This window comes from Amblyraja radiata, chromosome 19 (assembly GCF_010909765.2).
Source record: "Amblyraja radiata isolate CabotCenter1 chromosome 19, sAmbRad1.1.pri, whole genome shotgun sequence".
Taxonomy (NCBI): Eukaryota; Metazoa; Chordata; class Chondrichthyes; order Rajiformes; family Rajidae; genus Amblyraja; species Amblyraja radiata.
The window spans coordinates 36787835-36803736 of record NC_045974.1 but is presented as its reverse complement, the minus strand read 5'-3'; the positions used below and the strand labels follow the sequence as shown (position 1 = coordinate 36803736).

The following is a 15902-nucleotide window of genomic DNA, read 5'->3' as shown; positions in this document are numbered from 1 at the left end:
GAGGCTCAGTTACAGGTTGGTAGATATGACATTGTGGGGATTACTGAGACGTGGCTGCAGGAGGATCGGGCCTGGGAACTTAATATTCAGGTTATACACCCTATTGAAAGGACAGGCAGGTGGGCAGAGGAGGGGGGTAGCTCTGCTGGTGAGGGATGGAATTCAGTCCCTTGCGAGGGAAGACATACGGACTGACAATGTAGAGTCACTGTGGATTGAGTTGAGGAATTGTAAAGGCAAGAAGACACTAATTTTGTATTAGTTACAGACCCCCAAATAGTAGCCCGGATGTAGGGTGTAAGTTGCAGCAGGAGTTGAAACTGGCATGTAACAAAGGTAATGCCACTGTGGTAATGGGGGATTTCAATATGCAGGTTGGTTCAGGACCCCAAGCAAGAGAGCTTGTAGAATGCCTCCGAGATGGATTCTTAGAGCAGCTTGTAATGGAGCCGACCAGAGAAAAGGCAATTCTGGATTTAGTGTTGTCCAATGAACCAGATATGATAAGAGAACTCGAGGTAAAGGAACCGCTTGGAGGTAATGATCACAATATGATTAGTTTTAATCTGCAATTTGAGAAGGAGAAGGATAAATCGGAAGTGGCAGTGATGCAGTTGAACATAGTGGACTATGAAGGCATGAGAGGGGAGCTGGCCAAGGTAGACTGGAAAGGGATCCTAGCAGGAATGATGGAGGAACAGCAATGGTAGGAATTTCTGGGCATAATCCGGAAGACACAGGATCATTTAATTCCAAAAATGAAGAAGGATTCTAAGGGTATTAGGAGGCAACCGTGGCTGACAAGAGAAGTTAGGGATAGAATAAAACTAAAAGAAAAGATGTATAACACAGCCAAGAGTAGCCGGAAGCCAGACGATTGGGAAACTTTCATCGGACAACAGAAGGAAACAAAACGGGCAATACGGGCTGAAAAGATGAAGTACAAAGGGAAGCTGGCCAGGAATATAAAGAAGGACAGTAAAAGCTTCTTTAGATATGTTAAGGGAAAAAGTGTAGCAAAGTCAAATGTGGGTCCCTTGAAGGCAGACACGGGTGAAATTATTATGGGCAACAAGGAAATGGCAGAAGAGGTGAATAGGTACTTCGGATCTGTCTTCACTAAGGAAGACACAAACAATCTCCCAGATGTACTGGAGGACAGAGGATCCAAGGGGGTAGAGGAACTGAAAGACATTTTCATTAGGCGAGAAATAGTATTGTGTAGGCTAATGGGACTGAAGGATGATAAATCCCCTGGGCCTGATGGTCTGCATCCCAGGGTCCTCAGGGAGGTGGCTCCAGAAATAGTGGACGCATTGGTGATCATTTTCCAACGTTCAATAGATTCAGGATCAGTCCCTGTGGATTGGAGGATAGCTAATGTTATCCCACTTTTCAAGAAAGGAGCGAGAGAGAAAACGGGGAATAACAGACCAGTTAGCCTGACTTCGGTGGTGGGAAAGATGCTGGAGTCAATTATTAAAGAGGTAATAATGGGGCATTTGGATAGCAGTAAAAGGGTTAGTCCAAGTCAACATGGATTTATGAAAGGGAAATCATGCTTGACTAATCTTCTGGAATTTTTTGAGGATGTGACAAGTAAAATGGATGAAGGGGTGCCAGTGGATGTAGTGTATCTAGACTTTCAGAAAGCCTTAGATAAGGTCCCGCACGGGAGACTGGTGACTAAAATTAGAGCACATGGTATTGGGGGTAGGGTGTTGACAATGGATAGAAAATTGATTGGCAGACCGGAAGCAAAGAGTAGGAGTGAACGGGTCCTTTTCAGAATGGCAGGCAGTGGCGAGTGGAGTGCCGCAAGGCTCGGTGTTGGGGCCGCAACTGTTTACCATATATATTAATGATTCGTGTGAGGGAATTAGGAGCAACACTAGCAAGTTTGCAGATGACACAAAGCTGGGTGGCAGTGTGAACTGTGAAGAGGATGTTAGGAGGTTGCAGGGTGACCTGGACAGGTTGAGTGAGTGGGCAGATGCGTGGCAGATGCAGTATAATAGATAAATGTGAGGTTACCCACTTTGGCGGCAAAAACAAGGTGACAGATCATTATCTCAATGGGGATAGGTTAGGTAAGGGGGAGGTAGAGCGGGACCTGGGCGTCCTTCTACATCGGTCACTGAACGTTGGCGTGCAGGTACAGCAGGCAGTGAAGAAAGCAAATGGAATGTTGTCCTCATAACAAGAGGATTTCAGTATAGGAGAAGCGAGGTTCTTCTGCAGTTGTATAGGGCTCTGGTGAGACCACATCTGGAGTATTGTGTACAGTTTTGGTCTCCTAATTTGAGGAAGGACATCCTCGTGATTGAGGCAGTGCAGCGTAGGTTCACGAGATTGATCCCGGGGATCGCGGGACTGTCATATGAGGAAAGATTGAAAAGACTAGGCTTGTATTCACTGGAGTTTAGAAAGATAAGGGGGAATCTTATAGAAACATATAAAATTTTAAAAGGACTGGACAAGCTAGATGCAGGAAAATTTTTCCCAATCTTGGGCGAGTCCAGAACCAGGGACCACAGTCTTAAAATAAAGGGGAGGTCATTTAAGACTGAGGTGAGAAAAAACTTTTTCACCCAGAGAGTTGTGAATTTATGGAATTCCCTGCCACAGAGGGCAGTGGAGGCCAAATCACGGGATGGATTTAAGAGAGAGTTAGATAGAGCTCTAGGGGCTAGTGGAGTCAATGGATATGGGGAGAAGGCAGGCACGGGTTATTGATAGGGGACGATCAGCCATGATCACAATGAATGGCGGTGTTGGCTCGAAGTGCCGAATAGCCTCCTCCTGCACCTATTTTCTATGTTTCTATGTGACACAGAAGGTTAAGTTCTTGTTGGTACAAAATTATGTAGATAAATAATTGGGAAGACTTCAGGAACTAGAAAAAAAAAATCTTGAAGGGAAGCAAGTGGACATGGCACGTAATATTACTCGGAAAGTAAGGGAGCTAAAAGAGAAAAATAGTTTCAACACATAATCAAGCCTTTTGGGAAGTTGCCTTAACCAAAATTGGAGAATGGGAGAAATCAGACAAGGTAAAAAAGTTGGGTCAAAATGTGAATAGGTATAGAAATACCAAGCACGGCATATTTACTGCTTTAAATGCAAAGCCTAATTCTCCTGTACATATCCAAGTTAATACACCGGGCTTCTTCATACAAGACTGTAAATGTATAAGAGGTTTTATAATAATATTACTAACTATATTTATGATAACATAACTATTTTCAAATATTTTGCTTGCTTCTTCATTGTCTGCATTAACTTGTCTTGGAAGCATGATACAAAATATAGCCTTTTGAATGCGAATATTAGAATAATGAGTTTTCTCCTGTAAAAATTACTGTCACATGTTTTTGGAAGGAAAGTTAGCCAGGCAGATAAGTCTGACTTTACCCATACCTATGGTAGAAACCATGTGTCTGGCAACACTTGTAGATCTGGCAAAGTGCTGGGCATGCAACACTGTCTGCTACAAAGAGACATACATCAAAATGCATCAATGAACTTGCTCTAGCCACCATCAGTCTGGTGTGCCTCTCCCTCCTTCCAGGCATTCTCTACGACATATATATGGTTCTTCTTCTTCTTCTTGCGTATGGCGTGCACAGCCTAAAGTTGTAGGACAACTTGTTTTATTGAATTGAATTGAATCTTTTATTTGTCATTCAGACCTTTCGGTCTGAACGAAATGTCGTTGCCTGCAGTCATACATGTAATAATAAACAACAAAACACACAATAAACACAAATTAACATCCACCACAGTGAGTTCACCAAGCACCTCCTCACTGTGATGGAGGCAAAAGTCTTAGGGTTACTGTCTCTTCCCTCCTCTTCTCCCTCTGCGCTGAGGCGATACCCCACCGGGCGATGGTAAGTCAGTCCCGCGGCTCACCGAGCTCCGCGAACGGGCCGATTCAAGCTCCGTGGCCCGGGGGTGGTCGAAGCTGCCGCCCTCCAGTCCAGCGGACTCAGCTCCGGAAAACAGGCACTAGCCTGTGACCCGCGAGCTCCCGACGATGTCGTCCACTGACCCGCGGCCGAGCCCCGGGTTCAGGTCACCGCCACCAGAACGCCGCCGCCAGCCACTTATTTGATCTTATTTGATTGTGCACACCAGGTTGATTGCATTAGTCGAAACAGGGCGGACTATGTGAAGGTTGCAATCTCCCACCCCGTGCATTGGTTTAGGTTTCTTAGCCAAAAAAAGCCCTGTTTTACTACGGAGTCACGTGAGTGACTACGTGAAGACCCCGCCAGCACGCATGCGCGACATATCGTCTAACGCATTGCGCAGTGACAGGCGGGGTGAAGAGTTCTCCTGCAGCAGCAAGGTTTAACAACGGGACCTGCAGGTAAGTTTACTATTCTGAGGTTGTGTATTTTTGCCCTTGTGTTTCTCTGTTTCAGAAAACTATGGACAAGGGCAAGAAATCAAAACGGGTTGCGTCTCGACTGGCTGCGGGGGACCGCAAAAGTTCCAGCAGTCAACAGTGACCGGCGGCACCTGGACCGCAATCTTTGCGGTCCGTAGTCACCGACATGACACCCGCTCAGCTGGGACCAGCGGCGCGAGCTGCACAGCCCGAACCAGTGCAGCGGACTGGTGGAAAAGCAAAGCAGAAGTCGGTCCGGCCGGTTGACTCGGATGATTCGGGCCAGGAGGAATCGCTGCCGGGGAGTAGTGGAGGTGACCGCATCTCCCGCATGGAGCGGTTGATGGAGCAAATGCTCCAACGTGACATGCTCCGTGAGATGGAGTATGGTCACCATGGGAGTCTTAGGACACCCATTACAGCACCTTACCCAGGGCTGTATAATGCATCTCCCTCGACAGAGGGGAGCATTACGGGCCAGGGCTGGGCTGGCTCCGAAGAAGGTGTTATTGCTGAAGAAACTGGCAGTGTGCTGGGGGTGCATGATCCACAGAAGCTACTTGGGGTGGTCACGAAGTTTGCGGTGCCAACGCAAACGGGACAGCCGTTACTACCAAAGCTGGCAGCCAGCATCGACTACCTGTCCTTTAATCAACTACGGGAACAGGTAGTCAATGAGACAACAGCGAAATACATGGCTCCTGAGAACTGTGTCTCATTAAATGTCCCTGCAGTGAATAGTGCTATCTGGGGGTACATTGGAGCCGGCATTAGAACCCAGGAGGTGAAGATGCAGAAGATATTAAAACTTCTAACATCGGGTATAATGGCATTTGCTCGTTCCGTGGATGGAACGGAGATGACGGAGACTCAACAAGACACTCTGGCGCTGTTCTGTAACACGCAACACGAAATAAATTGCCTGAGGAAGAGCGCGATCAGACCTGCGTTGAACCCCAAATTTGCTGGGCTGTGTAAGACTGCCACTACACAACTATTTGGAGGTAATCTATCCAAGCAGGTCAACGAGCTCGACGAAGAGGCTAAAGCTGTCGGGCTCATGAAGGCGTCATCTATGAGCAAGACCACATATCCCAAACGGCAGCACCCCAATGCATCCACCAGCAGGCAACAACACCAGGACGCTGGTGAAAGCATGAGGGCCGCACAACAACCACGGAGGTCTTTTTTAGGCCAGGGCCCAGAGCGACTCTCATGGAAGATGCGCCAATCTCGCACTCCGGCACCTCTTCCGCAGAAGAGGCAGAAACAGAAGTAGTGAATACTCCACCGGTAACCATGGAGGTAGGTGGGTCTGGTTCCTTCCAGAACATAAAGGGTGTAAGTTCTGTACTAACTGGGGGTAGGTTACACCTGTTTTGGGAGGCATGGAGGTCTATGAAGTAAAACTGACCCTTATATACTACAAAGTATTCAGGGATATGAAATTGAGTTCATTCATAAAGACATTCCCCTAGTTCAACATGTGCCTAGCCGAGAGTTTGTGCTTTCACAACAGGAAAAACTGGAAGGTCATGCAGAGCTGGGGAGGCTATATGTTATAGGAGTAATAGGGCGATCAGAACATGACTCTCTAGAATTTGTATCCAACATATTTACAAAAACCAAAAAAGATGGTGGATGCCGCATCATCATTGATTTGACAAAACGGACACCTTTTGTAAAGTATATTCATTTCAAAATGGAAACATTTGTTACTGCCAAGCAATTGGTTTCCGAAGGTTACTTCATGGCATGCATCGATCTAAAAGATGCATACTATTCGGTACCTATACAGAAGGATCATCGCCGATACCTAAAGTTTAACTGGATGGAGCAGATCTGGCAGTATAAGGCATTGCCTAATGATTTAACATCAGCCCCAAGACTATTTACCAAGATATTAAAACCAGCCTTGGCACTTCTCCGGAAACAAAAATATATTGTCATGGCGTATCTTGATGATATATTAATTGTGGGGAAAACCCTGGAACTAGCTAAATCAGCTGTTTCAGCTACCAAACTATTGTTTGAAAAACTGGGTTTTATCATCCATCCAGATAAATCTAAGTTGACACCATCCACAACTATGAATTATCTGGGGTTCACCATTGACTCTATCCACATGTCTGTAGCATTGTCAAAGAACAAAGCAGCAGACTTAGTGGAGGCCTGCAACAACCTGGTTGTCATCAGTCAACCATCTATTCGACAGGTAGCAAGGGTAATTGGGAAACTTGTAGCTGCATTTCCAGCTACATAGTTTGGACCTTTGCATTATCAAAATTTACAAAGGGCAAAGATGCAAGCACTAAAACAACATGCTGGTCATTTTGACCAACCAATGCTATTACCTGCAAAAGCAATTTTGGAGTTACAATGGTGGAGGCAAAATATTTGGCATAGCTCTAGCCCCATCATTATCAGTAACCCATAATTTATATTACAAACTGATGCCAGCGCTCACGGCTGGGGTGCTACTGATACCATATCCAGTAGTGGTGGTAGATGGAATACACATGAATCATCGTTACTACAAGCACTGGGTTTAAACTATTTAGAGATGTTGGGTGCGTTTTATTGGCTAAAAGCATATTGCTCAACAATGCACCATCTGCAAGTCCGCCTACAAATTGATAATACCACAGTGGTGGCATATATTAATCATATGGGTGGAATCAAATCAATATCATGTGACAATCTGGCAAACACAATCTGGCAATGGTGTATCAATAGAAATATTTGGCTATCAGCGACTTACCTACCAGGTAAACTCAATACAGTGGCAGACACCAGGTCACGAAAATTTAATGACAACACTGAATGGATGTTGGACCACAAAGTATTTGCTGATATTGTAACGCGATATGGAACACCAGACATCGATCTCTTTGCATCTAGACTAAATCACCAGTTGCCAACATATGTCGCTTGGGAACCAGACCCTGGGGCAGCAACGATGGACGTTTTCTCGCTGGACTGGGAAAATTTGTTTTTCTATGCTTTTCCCCCCTTCTGCCTCATCAGTCGGGCCTTACGCAATTCGACTCTGCGTCAGGTATTTTGGTGGTACCCGATTGGCCTACACAGCCATGGTCTCGGAACCATGTATGTCCGTCACCAAATGACCAGATCTGTTGGTCCATCCTGTAACAGGCGAGTCACCCACAGGATCAATCTGTTGATTAGCAGAATTTAAAGAGACCACTCCTGGATCTGGGGTTGACAGATAGAACAATGAACATGTTCACGGCGGCTTACCGGGAATCGACGAAGAAGCAATACCTCTCATATATCAGGAAATGGGAGATATATTGCACAAGGACTGATATATCGTACAACTCAGCCACTGTCACCAATGTCCTAGAATTATTGGCCAGCCTTCATTTCGATGAAGGTCTCAGCTATAGTGCTATAAACTGCGCCAGAAGTGCCCTATCAGCATACTTGTGGCAGGGATTAGGACAGCACTCCGTTGGATCCCACCCACTAGTTTCTAAACTTATAAGGGGCATATACAACACAAACCCTCCTAGAGCGAGGTATTCCCAGATTTGGGATGTCGGTGTTGTTTTAACGTTGCTCAGGGGTTGGTCACCAGCAAAGTCCCTGGCCCTGGAGAAGCTGACTCTTAAAACAGTCATGCTGATGGCTCTGGTTTCAGCTCAAAGGGTCCAGTTCCTACACAAACTGAGACTGGATAACATGGTGATTTCAACAAACAAGATACATTTTCGTATCTTGGGAGTTGGTAAAGCAAAATAGGCCAGGGTCATCAGGCCTTAATTTGGAACTTCAGGCATACCCAACTGTGTGTTATGACACACCTTTTGCAATATTTAGAGACCACTACAAACATTAGTTAGAGAATTGGGATTATGGATCAGCCATAAACAGCCTCATAATAGGGTATCAGTGCAGACCATCTCTAGATGGCTCAGACAGGTTTTGGGAGCTGCTGGGGTGGATACTGACACTTTCAAATCTCATTCCACCAGGGCTGCAGCAACATCGGCAGCAAGAGATATGGAAGTGCCAATGGACCATATCCTGGCTACAGCAGGATGGTCTAGGGAGAAGACCTTCCAACTTTTTTACAATAAACCGATTACCAAACCTGCGGTATTTGCAGAAACAATTTTAAATTCTGTAATATGATTTATCCCAAATGAAAGGGATCATTATTATTTTGTTAAAATAAATTCATTATTGTTTGAATTTCTGATTCATGTTTGAATACGATAACATACTTCCTCCCTTGGTCAACTACGGCAGTGAGTGAAGCATGGACTCGTTCCACGGCATGAAATCACAGATCTTTCAAATCTTCACGTAGTCACTCACGTGACTCCGAAGTAAAATAGTAAGATTAAACGAGAACTTACCAGTTTGAAGTTTGATCTTTATTTTATGAGGAGTTACGTCGAGGGATTACGCGCCCTCTACGCCCACCCTCTATCATAAAGGTCAACTGGTATTCTAGTTCCTCTTATCTTACTATGTTTATTTCATCTACTGTTGTCTGTGATTTCACACCGCTGCTCTGAAGAATGTCGCGCATGCGTGCTGGCGGGGTCTTCATGTAATCCCTCGACGTAACTCCTCATAAAATAAAGATCAAACTTCAAACTGGTAAGTTCTCGTTTAATCTTACTATTTTTCATCGTCTTTCTCATCCTTCACCATTTTCATTTTTTCAACCATCAAACAGAGGTTTAAACATTCCACCATTTGTAACTCACCGAATTTTGCCGGTCACTTTTCTTACTTAAATGGCCTTTGCCAAATATTAATTGACAAAAATTAAATGTTAACATCAATAATGCTAGCTTGACCAATTACAGCCAAGACTTTTACTCTGTTTTACAGGAAAATTCCTTGGCACCCAACAGTCATTTTAAGCAACCATCATAAGTTGCCTTACACAACATTTCCCACCTTTTAAAGAGCGCTCCACATCATAAATTGTTGATCCTGTAAATAATTCAACTCTCCAGTGACCAAATCTAAAATACATATTAAAATACGCAGGTATTTCTAAAAAATATAAAGCCCAATATTTCAACCTTTGCATAAAGCCTAGTGTCATTTCAACCTCCATCTTGGTGACGACGTGCTTCCCTTAAAGGTAAACTATTTACATCTTGCTGAGCACATAAAAATGTGGAACTACCTGCCATAATATCCTCAACAACAATTACCTGGTGTAACGTATAAGCATTAAATCCTGTTTTTTTCGTTAAAAGAGATGCTGCCTTTCCAGTCGGTGCAGTGAACAGCACAACTGATTTGCTGTCGTTATTTTGTTCAACACCACCAGTACATTTAGTCGGAGTTTTTGGTATAACCCAGCTTTCAGGAGCAGATTGATCCAGCTCAAGATCTTCACACGCTTGCAAAAGTTCTTCTTTCTCAGCATGTTTCATTTTTTCAACTGCTGCCTTGAAGGCGAGACTGACAATTGTGGTCTTTCCGCAACCACCTTTACCACTTATAATTGTAACAGGATTTTCACACATCATGGTGGCAGCTTTGATCTGCTCTTCATCCAAATTAACGGTTTTACTGTGCTCTGTATCATCCACCTCGTTATCCTTCCATAAGTAGTCGCTCTGGGTTTGGACGAAAGCATCTCTCAGAACATCCTCCACAGACACAGGCATTTGCCATGGGGGTTTATCCACAAGTTCCTTTATACAGGTAGCAATTTCTTTCTCATAGTTGTAGAAATGCTCAAGATACATCCGCTTCTTTTCAATCACAATAATCTTTGATTCCTTCAAAAAATTCAGTGATTCCCATTCACTTTCAATGCTGACCTCAGATGGCCCTAATCCAGTCAGGTCTTCAAAATTCACGTAGGTGTGTCCCTTATCCCAGCAGGTTTGTTTGAGTTTATTATATATAACCAGAGAGTGTCTTTGTAACTCTGGAATTGTCGTCAGAAGACTAGCTTCGTCAAAGGCCAACAACGTTGCCTCACAACCAACAAGTCGAACTTCCTTCGTGAGAATCTAGGAACAATTAATGTATTTTAATAGTTAAACCGTGAAATAATCTTTTGCAATTAGACTATTTGTGCCATTTAGTGTTCCATTTAAGCAAAATAAGATGCAACAGTTTTCAGTACATGGCTAAACAAACGTCCTTGACAATTTTCAGGGCAGTCTCTAATTCTTGTCTTTTTATCTACAATTCTTGCCACACTCTCATAGACTTATCGTTCTACCTATTTTACTGCCCTTTGAGCAATGGCATCATTTTACACAAATTCCATTTGCAAATAATTAGTAGAATCAGTTATCATATCACCACTGAGATACCTGGCTACTGATTGGAGATTAAAAGTAAAGATTAAATCGACAGGAAAAAATTATGTTGTTAATGCGAGTTTGCAGCTCCATTGTCTTGAAGCCAAATAATTCTCCCTCTGATTTACTTCAGCTTTTTGTGTCTATCTTCAGTTGAAACCAGCATCTGCAGTTCCTTCTTACACAATTCAACATTTACCCCAGAAAACCAATAACTAAGCTCCTGATGATTTTATCACTTAAAAATAAATTGGATAGGTGTATGGATGGGAAAGGAATGGAGGGTTATGGTCTGAGTGCAGGCAGGTGGGACTAGGGGAAAATAATTGTTCGGCACGGACTTGTAGGGCCGAGATGGCCTGTTTCTGTGCTGTAATTGTTATATGGTAATATGGATATATGATGAGAAACAAGACGCAGAATCAAGAATGAATAGTGTATTTTGAAGGTGTCCGTATTTACAACTATGCCCGAGGTGGGCGAGGGGAGTGCACTTACAGAACGGAATCCAAGCTTCCACACTTCTGTACAAATCATCTGGTCCAGGCTCCGGAGTGTATTGTCGTCCATCTTCAAAATACGCAAAAAGTGCCGTGGCAGAAGTTGTGGCAGATATTTCATCAGACTTTGGAACTTCACAGCCTTCTGCACATTCTGACCTTCAACTAAATTCTTAGTAATTATCTTATTTCAAATGTTATTTTACACACATATTTAAGTTAAATTAACATTAACATAACAACCCATTAGGTTCAGTCCTATGACATCACTAAAAGTTTATTTCTATGGAATCCATTGGATGTTTTACAATTTTAAGTACATCAATGCAAATTGTCATCTTCAATAAAACCAATAATCCTAATCATATGTAGCTATATTGTAGTTTCAATATTGTTATCTTTGCCTGAGTGATCAGTTCTACCTACCCCCTGAGCAGAAGAAGAGAAAATCTCATAGAAACAATTTGTTTTTTTAATGGGTGTGTGTTGGGGTGGGGGGTGTTAGCTCTACCTGAAGAGGCTAGAACGAGCATTCAGTCTCAGAAATAGAAAGAGGAGAAATCTCTATATGTCTATAGTTGTGAATCCCTGTGAAAACATATAATTGTTCAGTAAATTCAAGACTGATTTGTGAAAGGGAATCAAGAGATTATGGAAATAGAATGGCACGGTGGGTTTGGGGCAGATTTGCATTGAATGAGAGTCGGCTCAAAAAGCCAAATGACCTGCTTCTTCTACTCCTTCTGTTCAGCTATATTCCACAGCCTAAATGGCCTGTCCCACTTAGGCGACTTTTTAGGGGAGTGCAGGAGATTCTGCGCTCACCACATGTTCGCTGGTGATCTCTGGTGAGTCTCCTTCATGGTCGCGAGGAGTTCCAGCATCTGGGAACTAGTCACGGCCTCAGTATGGTTGCCACAAATATTTCAACATGTTGGAAATTTTTCTGCGACCAAAAATTAGTCGCCATGGAGAAAATCGATGTAGTCATAGATGCAGTTATAGTGGGGTCGCCATGTAGTTATGGGTAGTCGAGCTAATCAAAGGTTCTTTTAGTTAATCACCTTTGCTGACTGGGAATTTCATTGGCTTATTGGGGGGAAAAAACCCATAAGCACGAGTTTTCAGAACCTAGGAGAACAGACCGGTATTGTCACAGCTGTGCATCTCTGGCTTATGAAAAGTTGTCTGGCTTCTTAAAATTGTCTTCCCCCCCCCCCCCCTCCCCCCCCCCCCATTGTCTCCACTCCTTCTCCCCGTCTCCCCCCCCCCCCCACCCCCATCCCCCCATCTTTTAAAGGACTTACCGTGCACTGTGCTAGCCGTCTTAACCTTCTTGTTCATCGTGTCTCTATCACCTTGGCTTTGCACCGTGTGAATTTCAGACAAGTGTGTGTGTGTCTGTGTGCCGTTCCAGTTCCTGGTATTTCAGCAAGTGCCGCGAACTTGTCGCCGGCAGCCTGCTGAAAAATCACCCAAGTAGGACAGGCCCTTCAGAATACCTAGTAATTACTAGGAATACTAGTAATAGGAATAGGCTATTTAGTCCATCAGTTTTGTTCCTTCATTCACAGTAGCCACAGCATTTTTGAGCATCCTCCAGGTCAATTTAATAAGACTTCACCTTGTGCACCTAACCATTTAGCCAAAGTTATATACACAGGAATACCCATGTGGTAATTGATAATCTCTTTAACAGGGTTGACCAATCTATCATCAGGAAATGGTAATTGTTGTCACTGATTTATTAGAAAAACTTTATGAATGTGAAAATCTATATTAAATGGTATTAATTTGAGTGTTTAGTAAATTTGAAATGTGTTCCATTTTACAAACATCCATTGAACCTTTAGAAAAAACCTGAGGTGTATGAACAGTATTATAAGCTGCAACTTTATATAAATACTCATTTTATTATTCTTCAGTTTCATACAATTTAATGACAATAAGAATCTCGAAAATGTTGCTAAAACTGTCAAAAAGGTACACTAAAGGTAACCATACTTACCTGAACTAGATATGTAGGTAATAATGAAGTTTGCAAAATCTTTTTTGTTTTCATCCTCCCCCTCGTCTGCAGTTTGTTGTAAAATGCTGAATAATTTTGAAAATTGAAGATTGTCGAAGCAAGGGAAATAATCAAAAAATGTTGTTATGTAATCTGAGTGGACGCGGCATTCTGTTAAGAAAAGGCTGATGATGCTCTTTCCATTTTGGCCCAGGTGCATGAGAGCATAAGAAGGATACCCCTGTAATTCCCATTTTCTCTGACGACAACGGATTTTTGCAGTCACTTTCCACCAAGGAGAAGTCAAATGAAATCGTCCAAACACCTCGTAGGTTTCACCAGATCCAAAGTCTTTGATTTTAACTAAAAGAAGAATGATAAATGGGTTGTATGAATAAATTTTTCTATTTAACCTCTTTCAACAACTGTTTCTTGTACATGTCTATTTTCTCAAAGGAAATTAAAGCATTTAAAAAAAATATGTTCGCTCTACATTAATTCATCACATCACATATTATGATGTTCATATTTAACTTTGGTCCAAATAAAGCTTTGCTGCCCATAGGTTTGTCTCTGTAAAGCATTAGCTTCTTTCCAAGATACATAGACAAATAGACATTAGACAATAGGTTGCGGAGTAGGCCATTCGGCCCTTCAAGCCAGCACTGCCATTCAATGTGATCATGGCTGATCATCCCCAATCAATTCCTGCCTTCTCCCCATATCCCCTGACTCTGCTATTTTTAAGAGCCCTATCTAGCTCCCTCTTGAAAGCATCCAGAGAACCCGCCTCCACTGCCCTCTGAGGCAGAGAATTCCACAGACTCACCACTCTCTGTGAGAAAAAGTGTTTCCTCATCTCCGTTCTAAATGGCTTACTCCTTATTCTCAAACTGTGGCCCCTGGTTCTGGACTCCCCCAACATCGGGAACATGTTTCCTGCCTCTAGCATGTCCAAACCCTTAACAATCTTATGTGTTTCAATAAGATCTCCTCTCATCCTTCAAAACTCCAGAGTGTACAAACCCAGCCGCTCCATTCTCTCAGCATATGACAGTCCCACCATCCCGGGAATTAACCTTGTAAACTTTCGCTGCGCTCCCTCAATAGCAAGAATGTCCTTACTCAAATTAGGGGACCAAAACTGCACACAATACTCCAGGTGTGGTCTCACTAGGGCTATGTACAACTGCAGAAGGACCTCATTGCTCCTATATTCGTTTCCTCTTGTTATAAAGGCCAACATGCCATTCGCTTTCTTCACTGCCTGCTGTACCTGCATGCTTACTTCCATAGACTGATGAACAAGGACCCCCAGATCCCGTTGTACTTCCCCTTTTCCCAAATTGACGCCATTTAGATAGTAATCTACCTTCCTGTTTTTGCGACCAAAGTGGATAACCTCACATTTATTCGCATTAAACTTCATCTGCCATGCATCTGCCCACTCCCCCAACCTGTCCAAGTCACCCTGCATTCTCATAGCATCCTCCTCACCGTTCACACTGCCACCCAGCTTTGTGTCATCTGCAAATTTACTTTGCATCCCTTCATCCAAATCACTGATGTATATTGTAAATAGCTGCGGTCCCAGCACCGAGCTTTGCAGTACCCCACTAGTCACTGCCTGCCATTCTGAAAGGGACCCGTTAATCCCTACTCTATGTTTCCTGTCTGCCAACCAATTCTCTATCCATGTCAGGATGAAATATAGAAAAATAGGTACGGGAGTATGCCATTCGGCCCTTCGGTCGTCTAAAATCAGTACCCCATTTCCTGCTTTTTCCCCCATATCCCTTGTTTCATTTAGGCCCAAGACCTAAATCTAACTCCATCTTGAAAACATCCAGTGAATTGGCCTCCACTGCCTTCCACTAATCCAGGATCAATCTGATCCTGCCAAACTTATGTGAGTTAACCAGACTTTATAAGGTAGCAGTTACAAGTGTATTGGTTATCAGGCAAGGCGGAACATGTGCATTACAAAGATTCTCACACTTGCGTCTGAACAGCTGTTGCATTCAGATACCACTCTAGAAAACCTCAGCAATAGAAATCCATACTGATGAGCAGAGGAGATTAAAGTGAGTCATTGGCTATGGTGGTGATACAGTATTATAGAGCACAGAAAGCACAACAAGGCAGTGAAGATGTTGCTGCTATCCCCTTCATTCAAGAAAGTCACCATTAATGATTTAGGCTGAGAGAGTGGGACAGCCCAATGGCTCCCAGACTAAAACAAAAAGGAATGTTTCTTTCACATATCTGTCGATCAAATCTTTACTAGTTCAGATTCTGTGGTGCCAGGGCGGAAATCGCTAGCAAAACTTCCGGTGACGCTATGGAGTGTTAAGATGCGCACCATTTAGCTCCGCTCCGAAAAAACGTGTTAAAACACCTGAAAAATAAAAACGGACTGAAGAAAAAACACTTACTGGCAGATGCCCGACGACGCGCAAGTGACGTCATCAGAAATTGACGTGATACCGACATTTTAAATGAAAAGACGGGCTCACAAAAGGGACCTTCCTACTCCACCTCTGAGAAAACACAGAACTCGAAGGCAGACTCCACAAGAGGAAGAATCTGAGGAAGAAAGACTTGTTTCTACTATGGAAGCCCAAGAACAAGACCAAGCTCTAAGAGTGGCTATGGTAAAAGACATTAGAGAACTGCTGGCTGAAAAG

General features: G+C 43.3%; 2 protein-coding genes across 3 annotated transcripts in view; one reads left to right on the top strand and one right to left on the bottom strand.

Annotated features, from left to right (window-relative positions):
* The window catches only part of grip1 (glutamate receptor interacting protein 1), a 596334-nt gene that overhangs the window by 493363 nt on the left and 87069 nt on the right, over positions 1–15902 (top strand). The window lies entirely within an intron of this gene.
* The window catches only part of LOC116984141 (DNA helicase B-like), a 73239-nt gene that overhangs the window by 43417 nt on the left and 13920 nt on the right, over positions 1–15902 (bottom strand). The window contains exons 2-4 of the mRNA XM_033038262.1: positions 13216–13578; positions 11206–11372; positions 9598–10410 (exon numbers count right to left, since the gene is read on the bottom strand). Of these exons, the coding sequence (XP_032894153.1) occupies positions 9598–10410; positions 11206–11372; positions 13216–13578 (1343 nt within the window). The remainder of the gene's footprint in view (positions 1–9597; positions 10411–11205; positions 11373–13215; positions 13579–15902) is intronic.